The 18,828-nt window shown below is 37.6% G+C and overlaps 3 protein-coding genes across 7 annotated transcripts; 2 read left to right on the forward strand and 1 right to left on the reverse strand.

Annotated features, from left to right (window-relative positions):
• Positions 1–405: 405 nt before the first annotated feature.
• LOC306883788 (E3 ubiquitin-protein ligase synoviolin) lies at positions 406–6,881 on the forward strand. The gene is made up of 16 exons (XM_079439273.1): positions 406–985; positions 1,502–1,639; positions 1,720–1,812; positions 1,894–2,046; positions 2,831–2,879; positions 3,124–3,227; positions 3,419–3,545; positions 3,629–3,728; positions 3,825–3,890; positions 4,244–4,360; positions 4,450–4,607; positions 4,692–4,841; positions 4,928–5,068; positions 5,494–5,677; positions 5,779–5,891; positions 6,176–6,881. Exons 2-16 carry the CDS (start codon positions 1,508–1,510, stop codon positions 6,343–6,345), a joined length of 1,857 nt encoding a protein of 618 aa, XP_079295399.1. The 5' UTR covers positions 406–985; positions 1,502–1,507; the 3' UTR covers positions 6,346–6,881.
• Positions 6,882–7,564: 683 nt separating this feature from the next.
• LOC306883004 (integral membrane protein GPR137-like) lies at positions 7,565–11,362 on the reverse strand. 3 transcript variants are annotated; one of them, XM_079438048.1, is made up of 8 exons: positions 11,227–11,343; positions 10,214–10,782; positions 10,080–10,129; positions 9,748–9,988; positions 9,205–9,348; positions 8,992–9,120; positions 8,136–8,254; positions 7,565–8,039 (listed from the first exon to the last, which is right to left on the reverse strand). In XM_079438048.1, the coding sequence occupies exons 2-8, from the start codon at positions 10,556–10,558 to the stop codon at positions 7,946–7,948; spliced, it is 1,122 nt and encodes a 373-aa protein (XP_079294174.1). In that variant the 5' UTR covers positions 10,559–10,782; positions 11,227–11,343; the 3' UTR covers positions 7,565–7,945. The 3 variants fall into 3 exon arrangements, with proteins under 3 accessions (XP_079294174.1, XP_079294173.1, XP_079294175.1); XM_079438049.1 differs by having other exon boundaries at positions 7,566–8,055; positions 11,227–11,342; XM_079438047.1 differs by having other exon boundaries at positions 10,214–11,362.
• Positions 11,363–11,473: 111 nt separating this feature from the next.
• LOC306883501 (5'-3' exonuclease PLD3-like) lies at positions 11,474–18,658 on the forward strand. 3 transcript variants are annotated; one of them, XM_079438798.1, is made up of 11 exons: positions 11,474–11,579; positions 12,443–13,354; positions 14,270–14,454; positions 14,541–14,724; positions 15,547–15,661; positions 15,780–15,907; positions 16,170–16,373; positions 16,738–16,877; positions 17,576–17,741; positions 17,836–17,935; positions 18,175–18,658. In XM_079438798.1, the coding sequence occupies exons 2-11, from the start codon at positions 13,004–13,006 to the stop codon at positions 18,378–18,380; spliced, it is 1,779 nt and encodes a 592-aa protein (XP_079294924.1). In that variant the 5' UTR covers positions 11,474–11,579; positions 12,443–13,003; the 3' UTR covers positions 18,381–18,658. The 3 variants fall into 3 exon arrangements, with proteins under 3 accessions (XP_079294924.1, XP_079294922.1, XP_079294923.1); XM_079438796.1 differs by having other exon boundaries at positions 11,516–11,969; positions 14,267–14,454; XM_079438797.1 differs by having other exon boundaries at positions 11,516–11,969.
• Positions 18,659–18,828: the final 170 nt, after the last annotated feature.

Raw genomic sequence — 18,828 nt, forward strand, 5'->3', positions numbered from 1 at the left:
CCAATCTCCACCCCTAAACCCACCCATCTCCATCCCTAAACCCACCCATCTCCACCCCTAAACCTTCCAGTCTCCACCCCTAAACCTACCCATCTCCACCCCTAAACCTTCCAGTCTCCACCCCTAAAACTACCCATCTCCACCCCTAAACCTTCCAGTCTCCACCCCTAAACCTACCCATCTCCACCCCTAAACCTACCAATCTCCACCCCTAAACCCACCAATCTCCACCCCTAAACCCACCCATCTCCACCCCTAAACCCACCCATCTCCACCCCTAAACCTACCAATCTCCACCCCTAAACCTACCAATCTCCACCCCTAAACCCACCCATCTCCACCCCTAAACCTACCAATCTCCACCCCTAAACCCACCCATATCCACCCCTAATCCTACCAACCTCCACCCCTAGATGTGGATCCAACCTCGCCTCCTGGATCTTGTGTTCTGCAGTGAGGGGCTACTGGTTTTAAAGGCACAAATTCAACAATACCTAAAAATATATTACATGTAAAATATGTTAATGTTGTAATAAATTAATTTGTAAGAAATCAACACTTCATTTTATTTAATTTCTGTTTGCTTGATGAACGGATCTTGATCTTGATGTACGGCTGTACATATTTAAAAATCAAGAAACGAAAGAACCTATTAATGGAAACGAACAAACGTGTCTAGTCGCATTGATGTAATTGTTTCGTAAGCTTTTATTTTGAAAGCTCTGCTCTGCTCGGTTCAGTCCTCTGCGCTGTCTTCAATCTACTGGCAGGAATGAACGCTCACCGGAAGTGAGGTGGCCTTTCTCGAGAGCAAGCGAAAAATAAACACGTAGCCGTCAAGCAGCTGCGACTACAAGAGACTGGAAGCGACACGACTGCTTTAGATGGAAGGATAGACACAAGACGCAGTTATTAGAAGAAGAAGCAAAGCTCAACACAAGCCATCTCTCTCTAAAGCAGAAATAGCGGATTCCTGCGGCTGAAGGTAAGAGACGCTGCGTGTCATGACTGATTTAATGTTAGCTAGTCGGCTAGTCCACTCACTACTTCAAACATATCAGCATATGGTAGGTTATAAAACATGCTGTGGCGGATTTAGTTAGTGTTTATTATCTGTATCCTTGATTAATTACAGCTGTCAGTTTCGTAGCCTTCAACTGTTCAGCTAATTGGTGCTGCTTTCAAACAGGGTCTGTAGCCAAGCATTAAACAGACCAACTTTATACAGAATGCAATGTAACTGAAGCTTAATTGAACTCATTTGTGCTGTTAGGAATGTGTGTAATAGGCCTAGTTGTTTAATGCATAGTGTAATTTGGGCCCTTTCACTTCAGGTTACTGGAAATGTCTTTTCCAGCTTTAATTTTTACAGCATCTGAATGGCCTGTCAACATTGTTTGGGTGTCATGAAGTGTTTATGCCCTCATCTTTGATTCAGTCTGAAGCTCATGTCGTTTTGAATACAGTCCATTATGATTTATTTGTTTTCTCTCCTCTGTAGTGCAAGATGGTGCGAGCCGCTCTTGTGACAGGCACCAGTTTGGTGCTGACTGGTGCAGTGGTTACCCATGCCTACTTCCTCAAGAACCAGTTCTACCCAACTGTGGTGTACCTCACTAAAAGCAGCCCTAGCATGGCAGTAAGTTTATTTAATGTCAGATCTTCATTGAAAGGCTCTGTAAACTCTGTGATTTGACTTGTCTACTGTTTCCTCGGCAGGTTTTATACATTCAGGCTTTCGTTTTGGTTTTCCTTTTGGGGAAATTTATGCGGAAGGTGTTTTTCGGGCAACTGAGAGCTGCTGAAATGGAGGTTGGTGTCTAAATTTGCAAAGTGTGGAAAGGCAGAAAAATATATTTTTGTCATTCTCATTTGCATATTGTTTGTTTTTAGCATTTGATTGAACGCTCCTGGTATGCGGTGACCGAGACCTGTTTAGCCTTTACAGTCTTCAGGGATGATTTCTCTCCTCGCTTTGTGGCCCTTTTCACTTTGCTGCTTTTCCTCAAATGCTTTCACTGGCTGGCGGAAGACAGGGTGGACTTTGTGAGTGAACACAGATTGTAAAAAAAAAATCACTTATTTATTATATTTCATATATATACATTTTTTATATATATAAAGATTTAATTGATTGTTTTTGAATACAATATTTTCATATTTTATTGAGGTTATGTCTCTTGTACTTAAACTTGTATTTATTAGTTTATTTTTGTTTTAATATATTTTTATATTGTATTTTAGATATTTATTTATTTACTTTATTATAAATATCTAATTTGTTGTTTTTTAGTATATTGTTTTCATATTTTATTGTTAGATGTAAATATTGAAAGGTTACATCTAATTTGGAAAAAGTATTATTTATGACCGTTTATATTTGTATGTTATTAATAAATATTTTTTAATAGTATGTTTTCATATTTTGTTGTTATAAATGAACACTGGGAGGTTACACTAAATTTTAAAAATATATATTTATTATATTTTTATTTTATTATAAAATTAATTTACTGTTTTCGAAAAATGTTTTCATATTTTGTTGTTAAATGTGAGGTTGCATCTAATTATTTTATATATATATATATATATATATATATATATATATATATATATATATATATATAAAATATACAATTTTATATTTATAATTTTATAAATATATAATTAAATTTGTATTTTTTTCAATTAGAAAATTTTATTTATTTTTAAAATGTTTTAATATTTAATTTTTAGATGTGAGCACTGAGAGGTTACGTCTAGTCTGAAAATAAAAATTACATTTTATTTATTTATTTTTAAAGGTTTTCATTGTTTATCTTATTTTTAGATGGAAAGGAGTCCAAATATTTCATGGGTCTTCCATTTCCGAGTTCTCTGTGAGTAATTTAGCACTGGATTTGCTTCAGCCTGTGTTCTGCAGCACCAAATTTATCTCTTACTTCCCTTTTATATATGAAACTACTTTGTGAACTCATTTTTTTGGACATGCAAATGTTTGAGCTGCACCTGTATCTTGAATTTAATGGCATTTGACATTGCACTGCCTTATTTGCACTCACTGTTGTGGTTATTGCATCATTTCATGAGCGTGTCACTCGTATTCTTGTCTCTCTGTTACAGCTCTAATGGTGTTGCTGGGCGTGTTGGACTTTCTGTTTGTCAATCATGCGTGTCACAGCATTATAATAAGAGGAGCTTCAGTGCAGCTGGTTTTTGGATTCGAGGTGAGCAACATTTTAAGTCTACTTTTAGTTTGAGTGAGATCCTGCAAAATAAATGTAATTAATGAAAGGACTATTGACCTAAACCTTATCACATGTCCCATAACTTGCAGTTGAGCAGTGTAGAAATCAGAATATAGAGTTTTTAAAATATTAATGGCTTTTACTGTAAATGCTTTCTGCTTGTTTTTCAGTATGCAATTCTGATGACTATGGTCCTCACCATCTTCATCAAGTACACCTTACATACAATTGATCTGCAGAGTGAGAATCCGTGGGACAATAAGGCCGTCTACATGCTGTACACAGAGCTCTTTACAGGTACATCCTCGAGAGCCGTAGCTTGGATGGTTATGTTTCCAAATTACCCATTCAGATTGACTGAAGTTACATTTATCCTTCAGGTTTCATCAAGGTGCTTTTGTATATGGCGTTCATGACCATAATGATAAAAGTGCACACCTTCCCTCTGTTTGCCATTCGACCCATGTATCTCGCAATGAGGTGAGTGATAAATCATCAGATTCCAGCTATGCTGGTGTGTTTTGTCAACAATTAGAACAGTTTGTCTCATGTCGTGTGCAATGTTTGTCTTTTCAGGCAATTCAAGAAGGCAGTAACAGACGCCATCATGTCTCGACGAGCCATTCGTAACATGAATACACTGTGAGTATCTCTAGAAATAATTTAAATATCTTTTAAAGTGTACATTTAAGGTTTTCTTTTACATATGTATTTTAGTATTGTCATGTTTAATTTAATAATTCATTTTTACAGTGGGCCATGCTTAATATTTGTAGTTAATTTCCTTTTTTTATTAGCATTTTTAAGAAGAATTGTATTTTTGTAATTTCTTTTTTTTTTTTTTTTTTACAGTTTAATAATTCTTGCAATGTTTTTATCTATTTCTGTTGTATATTTCATTTTTTTGTTATGCAGTGTTTTTAATTTTAGTAAATTTTTATAGTTTTAGTATGTGTTTTAAATGATTTATCAGTGTCTGCCATGCTTTATTACAGCTATCCAGATGCCACCCCTGAAGACTTGCAAGCCACCGACAATGTGTGCATCATTTGCAGAGAAGAGATGGTGACTGGAGCCAAGAAACTGCCGTGCAACCACATCTTTCACTCAAGGTTCACTTTCAGTGTTTATGGAAAAAATCAGTCTCTTTGGTGTTGACATCTGCATGCATATTCTGAATTGTTTGTTCCTCTCATTGTAGTTGCCTTCGCTCATGGTTCCAAAGACAGCAGACGTGTCCGACCTGTCGTATGGATGTCCTCCGAGCGTCCCAGCCAAACCAGACTCCTGCCCCAGCTCCTGCACAAGCACCTGCCCCTGCTGCTCCTGTTAATGCCCCCGTACCTCCACCTGTCAATGGTAAAAACACCAAGACCAGGCCGATCGAAGCTGCTGATATTTGGCTGTTTGTGCTCCGTAATCCATGCTTTCTTTTCTGTGCAGTCGCTCCAGGTATGATGCCTCAGTTTCCTCCGGGTCTGTTTCCCTTTTGGGGTCCCTTCCCTGGCGCGCCGCCTCCTGCTGCTCCAGGTGCACAGGCAGCTCCTGACGCTCCACAGACCAGCACTGCTGCAGCACAGGCACAGGGAGCAGGTCAGCAGCTCTCATCTGTTCTGCCTCTCTGTGAAAAGCTGGAATACCCATCATTCTCATCATAATTGTCACATGGTGTTTTGTAGAATCAGGAGCCAGCAGCTCGACCCAGCCAAATGCAGACAGTGCCTCTGCTGCTCCCGGAGCAATGCCTGGATTCCCCTTCTCCATGCCTCCACCTTTCCCATCAGCTCCATGGCTGCCGATGCCTCCACCTCCACCCTTTAGTATGTTAGAGCAGTCAATTATATTAATTAGTGCTGTCATACGATTAAAAAAAAAAAAACGTTTTTTTTTTTTTTTTTTTTACATAATATATGTGTGTATGCTGTGTATATTTATCATGTGTGTATATATAAATACTCACACATGCATGTATATATTTCAGAAAAATTTTATGTTTGTATAGTAAATATATTTATTTATAATATAAGTTATATGAATATAAATATAGACATGTAAATATTTTCAAAATATATAATGTATGTGTGTATTTATATATACGTAATAAATATACACAGAACACACACATGTATATTATGCAAACAAAAACTTTTATTTTGTATGCAATTAATCGTTTGACATCACTAAATATCATACATCATTGAAAAAATTATATATTTGAGTAATCTGTGACCCCTGTGTTTATTAGTGTCATCCATGCCGCCGCCTCCATCCACTCTGTCCACCATGTCAGAGGCCGAGCTCCAAGAACTGGAGCAGGAGGGCAGGCGAGGATTGGAAGCCAGGTTGCAGTGCCTTCACAACATCCACACATTGCTGGATGCCGCCATGCTCAACATTCACCACTACCTCAGCACGGTGGCTACGTTAAGGTATGCAAACATGGCCTGAGGTGTGATTAAAAAAGTGGCACGTCCAGTTCCTACTTCTGAAATCCCCGTATTTTCTTCTTTCTTTTTCACTTTCTGTTTAGTCCTCCAAGATCAGAAAACAACGCTGGTGAGACGAGTACATCAGTGAATGCGGAGTCCTCTTCCTCCACGGGCAACACGGAAACTCTCAGTCAGGAGAACGAGGCTCAGAGCGGTGAGTAGAATGATGCCACAACTTCTCGAATGACTAGGTTTATATGTGTGCGAGTGTGTATTTGTGTCTTTAGTGTCACATGATTGTTCAGAAATCATTCTAATATGCAGATTTGCTGTTCAAGAAACATATCTTATTATTATAAATGTTGAAAATAGTTGTGCTGCTTAATATTTTTATAGAAACCATGACCATTGCCATTCAGAAGAAATGAGATATATATATATATATATATATATATATATATGTGTATTATGTATGAGTCATTGTATTCTCATTCATAGATGGATCTGTAAATGGAGCTACAGGCTTTTCTCCACCAGAATCAACCACAGGAGTGGACAAAGACAGGAAGGAGGGAGATGAAGATGAGGATGATGGTGAGCCAAATGCCGCCGAGTTGAGACGACGTCGCCTGCGTAAACTAGAGACCACTAACACACCTGACCACTGATGACGTGATCTATTTAAATCGTGAATTGACTTCTGACAGTAGAAATGCTTCTTACAGACTCTTGGGCACTTGGCATGTTGAGATGTCAGATTATCTGAGGAAAGTTCACGAGTTCTTAGATGTTAATTGAAATGAGGCACATCAAGGCACTTCCCGCTGTATGGAGGATTTGTCAGTGTAACATGTACGGAAGATACCACGTGAAGATGGAAAGGATAAAAAGCCTTGCACCTTGAAAATCCGCTGTGACGTCTGACTCGAGTACTGGTGAGACTTTCCTCTCTGAATGCGATTTCTGTCTCTGAGGAACACGGTCTGTTGATTTCTTGTGCACTTAAAATTTGATGTTTTCCCATTCTTTGTGTATTTTCATTATTTCTAGTGCTACGTCATAGATTCTTTTCCTAGATCAACTTTGGTTATGGTTAAAAGATATTCATGAACCAAATATCTAAATTAACTTGCTGTACATAATGTATAAAGTGTTTTAATAGGAGGATCTGTACATACTGCACAATAAATTGTTCAAAACAGACATTATGTCTAGTGAGTTCATCAACCATACACAACCGTTAAAAATTTTGGGGTCCGTATGTTTTTTAATAATAGGCTAAATTTATTTAGCAAGGACTCCGTTAATTAAGTTAATAAAAATATATTGTTACAAAAGATTTATTTCAAATAAATGCTATTCTTTTAAATCCTGAACAAAAATATCAGTTTCCACAAAAATAAAATTAAGCAGTTGTGCTGCTTATTTTTTGTGGAAGCTAAAACAAATGTTGAGCAGCAAATCATATTAGAATGATTTCTGAAGGATGATGTGACACTGAAGACTTGAGTAATGATGCTGAAAATACAGCTTTGATCACAAGAATAAATTAGAAATAGAAAACAATTATTCTCATTTGAAATAATATTTCACAATATTGTTTTTACTCCATTTTTTTTATAAATGCATCCTTGGTGAGCATAAGAGACTTATTTTAAAGGATTTAAACAACATACCCACCCTGAACTTCAAAAATTCAAATGTAATGAACATTAAGCTAAAAATTATTTTAATTGGATTAGATTTTTATGACCACATGGTGAAATATTTTTTTAGTGAAATGCATTTTCACAAATATTAAGTTTCTAAATTCAGATTTCTCTGAAATCCTGATGAGACTAATTCTGTTTGCGCCACATATATACATAAACAGCAAATTACAAATGAAACTGTTTAAATTCATTTATTAAAATATATTGTCAAATATCAGCACACGGTTAGTAACAAAATTATTGCTTTCTTATACACCATTTAAAATGGAAAGTCATCATCCCACACAAAAATAACATCAGTTAATACATCAAGGATACGCTTATAAATTATGAAAAAAAAAATGGTGTAATAACTCTTATAGAAAAATCATTAACTGGTCCCTTTTTATCACAAGCATCTAGTCTATTGTGGTCTGCTTTAAAAAGCCAAGGTGCAATTTCAGAAGGACAGATGCTTCTGATGAATATTAGTGCAAATGAACCTATTGAGCTACTCAACAGGAAGAGGTAATGCTGTACTATTCCCTGAGAAGATCTCTGCAGCTTTGCATAGTGGTCAGGTCTGCGGAGTGGAGTAAAGAGAGTGGTGCTGGTTGCTCTGCTGAGTCCGGTTGAAGAGGAGTGGAGTCGTCTCACTAGATCCAAACCAGCTGTTGGGTGCAGAGTCTTGGTTTAAGCACTATATTGTAACTGCTCCCTCAAGCTGTTTTAATGTTAAATATCTGAGCTGTCAAATAGCCTGATACCTGCTATGAGGATTGATACTATGACTCCAGAGGGAACCTGTGTCGTCACCCATTCCACGAGGATCGTCAAAGAAATATGTGCGTGAGCCTCGTGTGTTGCACATCGCTGGGCTGTAGTTCTGAAATAAATAAAGCAAGCAGCTCAATGATGGGACACTCATTTATGGGCCCATTTTAATAAAACTCATTTTGATATACTTGTGGGGATTCAAATATTTTAAAGCATTAAATCAAAACCTATTTTTCGAAAACGGGACCAGCATGAATACAAATTTTACATTTGGCAGATGCTAAACTAAATTGTTTATTTTTATCATCTTAAGTATTTTTTTGTCATTGACCTAAATGCAAAAATGTACGCAACCGTTCAAAAGTCTTTTTTTTTTTTTTTAAGATCTTATTTGATCACAAATACAGTAAAATATTGTGAAATACTACCATTTGAAAACTTTATTAAAATATATTAAAAAATTTAATCTTGTGATGTAAAGCTGAATTTTCAGCATCTTTACTCCTGTCTTTAGTGTCACATGATCCTTCAGAAATCATTCTAATATACTGATCTGCTGCTCAAGAAACACTTATTATTAATGTTGAAAACAATATTGTTGTTTATTATTTTTGTGGAAACCTTAATACATTTCTTTCAGGATTATTCTATGAATAGAAAGTTCAAAAGAACAGCATTTATTTAAAATATTATTTTTAGTAACTACATAAATGTCACTTTTAATAAATTTAACGCATTATTGATAGAAAAAACTTTTTTTTAAAAACTGACCCAAAACATTTGAACGCTAGTGTATTAAACTAAAATGACATGCAATAAGCATGGAAAAATGCATAATCAGCAAACCTTTTCTCGAGGAGGCTGGCGAACTCTGAAGATGAGAATGAGCAGGCTGGTAGGAAGCAGCTCCCAAATGAAGAGAACAGCACCGAAGATAATGTAGCCTCTGTCTCCAAGCTCACTCTGAAGATCAGCCTTTGAAAACAACACCAAACATCACAAACCGACCAGTGACAGGAACACCTTTTCATTAGCAACCAATGTAATGCAACTGCCCACCTGATCAGAGATGTTGTACCAGTCATAGTCAAAGGCCTCAACTTTATGATTCTGAGACAAAAACAGCACAGCAAGATTGTAGCATGCCCTGCTAGAGAAGAGCAAGATGACACCTGCCCCCAGCACCGCAGTCCAACAAAACCCCTGCAAGCAGAAGACTTCATAAATAGCTGCAAATAACCTTTTTGGTACCAAAGTTTGTCATTTTAAAATTCCAGTCCCATAATATTCCCAATGTCCCAGTGAAAAAGTATTTTCGTCTGAATCAGGAAAGAAATATGCACAGATTAAATATGTGGGTGGATTTTGACGTGAGAGGACAACAGGAGAAGGACTTTTTCACTGGAGGAAGTGTTATTATGGATTACAAACTCAGAAACACGCAGCTTTTCACTTCACAAGATGTTAACTGATGGACTGGAGCGGTGTGGATTATTGTGACGTTTTTATCAGCTGTTCGGACTCTCATTCTGACGGCACCCATTCACTGCAGAGGTTTAGAGGATTGGATACTATTTCTTTAAGCACTTGCACAGTGTGTACCTTGCTGCGTAGATAAGGGGTGGTAGGAGGCGAGGATCGAGTTAAGAAGAGCAGAGATGTGGCCAGACACACAGCTTCCAGAATGAACAGTAGGTCATTAACCAGCACTCGAACCAGAACCAGCCTCCAAGTATTGTCACCAGCTCCACCGGAAGCACCATGCTGTCCGAGGCTTGCGCAAACTAGATTGACACACAGGAAGATGACGCTCACGGTGACATACACACACCGAGCCGCCCATCTAGAAATCAAAGTTTACACACAAACACAATTCTCATTAAACACATAATCAGATGTTATCCATTAACATGCTAGTGTGGAAATCCACTCACAGTCCTTTCCTGGGCTCGATGCTGAACACGGTTCGAACTTTCAGCACCTCCTGTCAAAATGAAACATTGTTATTAAGTTAGTGGCCTGATATGAAAACATACTCTTATGAATCTTTCTTTACAACTTGTCTTACCTGAGTGAAGTAAAGGTTGAAGAGACTCAGTGTGAAGAACTGTAAGCACACTGGGAAGCAGTAAAGGAGCCAGTAGACTGGAGCGGGCAGGTGGTTGGCCGCAAGGGCATTACGGAAATAAAACGAGAAGAGTGTTGTGCGAAGCGCTGCCCAGAACAGGCAAAGAAAAAGAAAAACACTCTGGTAACTCCATCGCTTATGCCGGTAGAATAACATCAGCCAAAGCTGAACGTATACGACTAAAAACAGACCCCCATAAAGACAAGTGTAAAGAACCGTGACGCCTAGCTCTACTGAAGGGGCCACGGCTGGTTTCATGGGGGAAGGTGGAACTGGAGTGTGCATTATGATGATGGTGAAAGATTAAAATAATATAATCAAAGCTTTAAAATCAAATCAAGCAAAACTGGTGCAAAATGTCAATTAATCACACTAACAAAAAGGAAAAACTAATTTCGTGAGTTACTCTGTAATATCCTGTCACATATGATGAAGCCAGGATCAAACTAAGTTACACGAAGAAGAAAAAAAACTCTTTTTGCTCGTATCAGTCAACATGGGATGTGCACCTGCAAAATAAAATCAAAGCATTAAATGGAGCTAAAGTAAGCACAGCCAAGCTTTACATAACAACAGCTACTGATATCAATAACACCATCTCCATAATCGAAAACAAAGCATATTAAGTCTGAAACCAGTCATTTAGTGTAACTGTAACTGATTATTGACAGCCTGCGTTTGTTTATTAGCTAGCCCTGTTGTTGTTCATCTACCGGATGGATTATACCGCCCAATATTATAATACTTTTAAACTGTTTAACTAACTCTAACAGTCAAACATTTGTGTTAAACTGACTTTAGACTGATTTAAAAGTAGCTAGCTGAGTGGCTAACGTTGCTGGATTGAGTTTAAATCGATTTGCTAGTTCACAGATCGAACCGGTTTTGATATAAATATGCGACACACATTTTTAAAACTGCTTTAAGTATTACTAAAGTGAATTCAACATCACCTTATAAATGAGTAAGATCGTGTAACCGACGTAACAAATCCGATAAATCCTTTCCCTCATCACTAAAGTCCCGTTCGTGTCTGTTTATGCGCCGCGTTATCAAACCAACTCATCGCTGCTGGCGACATCTAGCGGTGCATGCTAGTGAAGAAAAATGTAAACAAAGGCGTCTTCCTCCTCCGGCGAGACCACGCCCACCACACGCTTCCGAACTGAAGTACTGATAGCTTTATCTAGTGGGCGGGGTGTGTGGGCGTGGTTTGTCGTGTGCCCGGGCGTGGTTTACAACGCACTGGGCGTGGTTTGCAGTCTTGCAGGAAGTTAGCAGACTGTACTGAGAACAGGAAACGGCGGTTAGTTCAATTTTAAACCGTCATTTCTATCTGTCATCATCAGTTATACCTGTATTTTCGCAGCAGTACATATTTATATTCACAGGCTATGAGTCAGAGGTGGTTTGTAACGTAACTCATATCGTGTTAGTAGGCGAGGTTCTTCCTCTCTCTCTCTCTCTCTCTCTCTCTCTCTCTCTCTCTCTCTCTCTCTCTGTGTCTCTCTCTCTTTTTCTTCATTATACCGCACTGTGTGCTGCAGCCACGTCGCAGACAGAGACAGCATCGCCCTTATAAACCTTCAACTGGACCGACAACTTTATCCCCTCGCCTGACAGCGTTTACACATTTTTATTTAGAAATAGCTACTCGTTACGGATAAATAGAGAGCAGTTCTTCGCTGTAATCATGGTGAGTATAGCCTGCTTGCTAACTTGTGTCTCAAACTTGCAGGTTTAGTGTTTAAAAAAGGTTACAAGAGTTTATTTAGCGTTTAAACATCGCAGTTTGTCGTACACAGTCTCTCCTGACTTCTCTGAAGGTTTGTTTGATCCAGTAATTGCTACTTACTCGTTAACCAGTCTGCTAATAAGAGAAAATAGAGATAATTACACAGTATCTATCTACAGTCTTTGCCCTTTAAAAACAAAATAATTGCTAATAATATACATATATTTATACCAAAATATAGAGTGTGTACACAAACAAATAAAATTGTGTATACACCAAGACAATATATATATATACACACATACATACAATATATCATATATATACTAACTATCTATTTATCTACAGACTTTGCATCTTAAATACACTATTTGAACCAAAATGTACATATACATTCGTTTATATAATGTTTTTGCATTCAACTAATCCTATAGGAACCAGAGGATGTACATTTCAGATCAGCAGAACATTTGATAGATGAGGAAGAGAATGAGAAAGCAACATTCGAGAGGAAGGAGGATGGAGAGGAACACCGTAAAGCAGGGAGACCACCGTTGTCCCGCATCCCTACCTTTCAAAGCTCCCAGGGCCGCAAGCGAGTCACCATCCAGAGTGCAGAGTCATCACCGAAGACGGATGGATCTATCCAGCAGGGCCAAAAAGAGAGAGCTGGCTCTACAGAGGCTGGAAGAGTGAAACTGGCAGGATCTGGAGGGAGAGAAAAAGGACTGCTAATCCCATCGGCTCGTTTACACACAAGCCTTGCTGATGTGCTCTCTCAAGGTGATATCTCGGGTCACGCCTCCGCTCTTTTGTCTCCGAAATTAAATCAATCTCTTGATCAAACGCCTGAGATTACAAAAGACTCTGATCAGGTTGATGTGTCACTAAAGCGACCCCCACTCAGGAACGTCTATGAGACCACTAATCTTGTCGTAGAACCTGTTTGTGAAGTTGAAACTGCAAGCGGAGAGACCATCTCAGAAGATGAGCAGATGTCGGCGCAGGATGCCGTCGTAGAGGATCTGAGCTCATGCTCCTCTGTTGATCAGCATGAGGTGTCTGATCAAGCTTGTGAAGATACTTTGAGAGACGACTTTGATAATGGAAGTGTAGCCCAATCACACTGGACAGAAGAAAACAGTGAGACAGAGAATGATGTAAAATATGTGGAATGTGTTCCAGATAAGGATGATGGATCCATACTTAGCGGTCAAGATAAAGCTGCTAAGATCCAGAAACCTTCAGATAGTAAAAAATGCTTTAAAGAAACACAACAGGGAAGCAAAACTGCCAATACTACTCAGACAAAACAGGCCGAGACCAAAACATGTACACCCTCCAAGGTGAGGTGAATCATATTTCGTAACATGAAATGTACAAAATTAATGGTGTTTGCAAAAACAAGAATGCTATTATTGTTCATACTAAGGGTTAGGGATTTTAGCACACCTCTAATCCTAAATAGTAAACTTCATCAAGTATTGTTTCGTTGAGGAGAGACGTGTTATTACTGTTTTAAGTGAACAGACATACAATTTTTCATACAATAAAATGGATTTTAAACAATCCCTTGCATTTACCTTGAAAAAAGGAGTCACACTTCTTACTCGGTATTCATCTTGATTTCCAGTACAGATATCTAAAAGATACATGTACTTGAGAAACAAAATTACATGAGATAATAAGTCTTGTTTTCTGACCAAATTGATCAAAATAACTATTAATTTATCTTTATTTATTTATTTATTTTTGCTTAAAACAGAAAAATGGGATAAGAGAAATAATCTTGTTTTTACCTTTGAATTAAGTAAAAAAAAATTGCCCCATCATACCCAAGGTATTTTTCTTGATTTAGGCATAAACTTCCATAATTTTAATGCATTTTTCAGAAAAAAAAAATATTTTGAGTCATTTAGCTTGTTTAGATATTTTTATCGGACAAAACTAGTAAGTAAGAAAGTAAAATACTGCAGTACAAGCCAGTATATATACAGACCAGGATGTTTTTCTCTGGATTGATTTGTCCTCTTTGATTTGCATACGTATACAAATTTTTGAGACTAGTCGCCTCAAGTATTTGTTTCGCCATTAAATCACAACAGAATTTCAACAGAAGAGGATATATGAAATTAAACAGCCACAAAACAGTCATTTCATCACTAACAGACATATACATATATGTTGTTGGAAAGATGTTTGCATGAGTAAACAAAGTCTTTAATTAATTTAATATCACTGATTTTCTATTGTTTTAGCAGACAAAAGGAAGGAGCTTTTCCCTTTTCTGTCTCTTGCCCACCATTCTCCTCCTTTTGGGTGGATTTGCATCGCACATCTGGCAGTATGGAGTCCCTAAATCTGTGTCACACCTGATGTCACAACTGGAGCTGCACTGGTTGGAAAGTTTCTGGATGCCTCAAGAGACATGCATTTCTGACTGTAGGTGAGGGAAACAGGTCCTTTTCATATTTTTAAGTATTTAAATGGCGAGTTTGAGATGTTAATGTGTTTCTAAACACTCCTTATCAGGCTTACTCTTGTTGAGAGTGTCCCTGAGGGTCTCATCTTCCCTTCCGGCTCGCCACACCTGCCGAGCATTTCAGACACTTGGACTAATCTATTAAACAGAGCAAACCGCTCTGTCCACATTGGCGCTTTCTATTTCACACTCCGAGATTCAGATTTGGGCCTTACCGAGCCCTCGTCTGTGCTGGTATGTTGTGTTGTGGACATCAAGGCTCTAGAACAGGGGTCGGCAAGTAAATTTAAGGATAATTTAAGATATTAATTGATGAAACCAGATGCAACCAGAATTGCCTGTGACTGACTGTTACAGTGTATTTTGTTACTGGTAGTAAGTGTTACTCTGTGTCATTAACAAAAAGCCACATTTGTGTGGCGGTGTCCGATCAGAGTATGTGAGCGGAGTGGAGCGTCAACAATTTCCCCTCCAGAATTGCGAGTTTATATCTCAGAATCATGTCTTTTTAACTCGCAATTGCGAGTTTATATCACGCAATTCTGAGAAATAGAAAGTCAGCTGTCAGCTGAAAATATTCAGAAGGAACATATAAATTCCTTCCCGCTCGTGTCCACTGCAGTCATCATAGCCTTCACATTCTTTCTGATTTGAGTGATCCTTTTCTATCTAGCTAGCTAAATATGTTTAACATGTGAATTCTTGCTAAATATGCAGTTATATTACGGGTCGTTGGCATGAATTGTACTCGTGATGGAGCGCTCTTGGAGCGAGTGAAAACCACGACGCTCCGACTTTTAAAAAATCCGCTCCTCGCTCCGTTCAAAATCACACTGCTCCGCTCACATACTCTGATTGTGAGTAACTGTCATGACAGATCTATTTCAGAACCAGCCGCTTTAAAATAATCTGGCTACGGGTGTGGGCCAGATATTGCTGGCAGGTCACCTGTTGCCGACCACTGCACTAGAATATTTGTTACCTGCATATGATGATCTAATAGGATAATATTAATTTTGATTATATTAAGGCATTTCATTTAAATCTTTTGTATAGGGCAAAAAAGTGTTCAACCAACTGAAGCAGCTGGAACCTAAAGGAGTGAAGTTGAAGATCGCTGTAAACGCCCCTCAGCCATACATGGCAGACACAGATGAACTGGTAGCAACAGGTACAACAAAGTGCCTGTTGCACATGCAGCATGTGAAAATGTATACATTGAGAATGGTGAATGGATGTTATGCAGCTTTTTTCCCTTTAGCTTTCATGCTTTGTGCTTTCTCTTTTAGGGGCTGAGGTCAGAGGAGTTGACCTGCAGAGCGTTACTGGAGGCATTTTGCACACCAAACTATGGGTTGTGGATAAGAAACACATGTATTTAGGGAGTGCAAACATGGATTGGCGTTCCCTTACCCAGGTACTTCTAAAAGCGACTTTGTGTGTCATTATCTGACTGGACAAAAGGTTTCTGTTGACATGCAAATATGCATGGTCAGTGTGCATGCAGGTATTTGACATGTAAATGTGTTGGCTAGTTTTATTTTATATTTAATTTTAATTATTTATTTTATTTAGTTTTTATTCATTATCCAGTGCAATGTATTCGACTGTGATGGCTAAATGGCTATTAATCAATCCAAATATACATGCATATGCAGTAATATAAATTTTTCTAATAGGTGAAAGAAGTTGGAGTGTCTGTGGAAGACTGCAGCTGTCTAGCACAGGACGCCTCACGGATATTTGACGTGTACTGGGACGTTGGAGCTCAGAAGAATGGTTCTCTACCTCCTTTCTGGCCGGGCCGTTTCTCTGCTCTCTCCAGTTCTAAGTACCCATTAGCTGTTAAATTCAACGGTGTCCCTGCACGTGTCTATTTGTCTGTGAGTTATGTTTCTCTCACAAGTTGACTTCATTTGTTTGGTCTGGTTTTTGTTTACCACAATCATAATATGTTTTCATTGCATGTTTTGCAATAATTTTATTCAACCTGTTCACATTTCCACCTATTCTCTGGCTTTAGTCCTGGCTGATTTTCATTTATTCCATGTGTCTATTTTTCATTTAATGTATTGTGAAATGTTGTCTTTTTGTCATATTATCACTTTTTTCACTGCAGAAAAACTGCTTTTTAATGAATACATTGCATGGACATTTCATTGATTTCTAAACATGACACATGCATTTTTAGTGTGTGCAGAAATGTGTTCTAAATATTACATGACAGTGTTTGACTTGTTCTTGTAGAGTTCTCCTCCTCCTTTATCATCACATGGCCGTTCTGACGATCTTTCAAGCATCCTGTCAGTAATTGCTGATGCTGAGCGGTTCATCTATGTGTCTGTGATGGACTACCTTCCCATGTCCCAGTTCACGCAGCCCATTCGGTAATCTTTACCATTTAATATTGAGTCAGGGTTATTATACGGTTATTATATTTAACTAAAAGCATTACAAAAAAAATTACTTCTGTATTTTTTTTAGTTAACTAAAATAAAATAAATATAAAAAATATATATATTTTTTTATTTAATTTCAGCTAGTTGCCAAAGCAGCTTTTTATTTATTTTGATGTACTAAAATAACTAAAACTTAATCAAAAATTAATTAAATTATATAGACATTAAAAAAATGGATAAAACACACAAGTGTGTGTTGTCACAATGTGATGACAAATTCACTGAAATTAAGCTAAAAATGGAAAATACAAAAATAAAACCTAATTTTATTCGACTAGTTTAGACCGCATGGGAAATATTATTGTGCCTGTGTATATGTTTTCAATTATCTACTATGTTTTGATGTATTAAGATAACTAAAAATAAAATGAAAAAAAAAAGAATACAAACTATATAGACATTTTCAAAAATTACCAAAAACAAAATGACTAAACAATTCACTAAATGTAAGAAATAAAAAAGTAAAAAAATATGAAAAATAATAAATATATATATATATAAGTATTTCAGTTAATAACCACTGGGGGTAATTTAGAAAATTCAATACATTTGCATGTACTTAGTTTTATAAGGCAATATATTACTGTGATGTTTTCATTGAATTTGAATGACTTTGATGTCATTAGGTTTTGGCCTGTCATCGACTCGGCCCTCCGTGAGGCGGCTTGCACCAGAGGTGTTGAGGTGAAGCTGTTGGTCAGTTGTTGGAGTCATTCTCCTGGTGCCATGTTTGTTTTCCTCCAGTCTTTATCGGTCCTTAACAAGCCCCCTCTGAGCTGCAACATTCATGCTGTACGTTTCTGTGTGCTCTTTACATCTTCTACATGCATTGTTTTTTATCCAGCCATCACTGGTGATTTAATGTCTAAAATGTTTCATTTCACAGAAAGTTTTTGAGGTGCCTTCAACACGAGAGCAGCAGAGGATCCCGTTTGCACGTGTTAACCATGCCAAGTACATGGTGACTGATCGAGTTGTTTACATTGGTATGTTTGCTGTTTCCTCTCGACATGTACAAATTTCACAGCATGATCTCACTTGCATGCTTTTCCATATTCCAGCAACCTGACGGCATGTTTGGCACTGCATCACAAAAAACCTGCCAACAGAAACAGTCAATGTTTACATTTGCAATTAAATCGCTGTGAATATGAGTTTTGGAATAAAGCCAATGTCAGTTACATAATCCTGCTATGGTGACTGATTGTTATATTGTGTTTTACAGGAACTTCCAACTGGTCTGAGAATTACTTCACCCAGACGGCAGGGGTTGGGCTTGTTGTGAATCAGACAGGCTCTGCAGTAGGGCAGGGCCAGCAAACCGTTCAGAGCCAGATGCAGCAGATTTTCCAGAGGGACTGGAATTCAGAATACGCTCAAACCCTCACTGATGTTCATGCAGAGCACTGCAGCGGAAAAAAGCTTACATAATATACCACGCTCTTTAATTGTTATGTTGCTATACACTACGATTGAAAAAAATAGAAACATCAGACACCAAAAACTCAAAACCCTGCGGCATTCCTGCCTACTGATAACTTATTTATGATGTGACATTTGCCAGAATAAGGACAAGGTCCTTGAGCAAGCACTGATCTCTGATGTTGAAGTGGTTAAACATGCATGTAAATGAAATATTGTTGTAATAGGTGCCTTGGCTTTAATTACTGTAAAGTTTGTTTTCAAATTAAACTGCCTTTTCAGTAAGAAAATGCTCGTGTTCTGATGTTTTTAATATTTAGATTAAGTCATTTTTTGATCTTATATATATATATATATATATATATATATATATATATATAGTCAGGTGACACAGGTACTTATTCAGTTCTACTGATAATTGACATTTTCAACAAAAAGAGAAGTTACAAAATCATTT

This window comes from Barbus barbus (assembly GCF_936440315.1).
Source record: "Barbus barbus genome assembly, chromosome: 17".
NCBI lineage: Eukaryota > Metazoa > Chordata > Actinopteri > Cypriniformes > Cyprinidae > Barbus > Barbus barbus.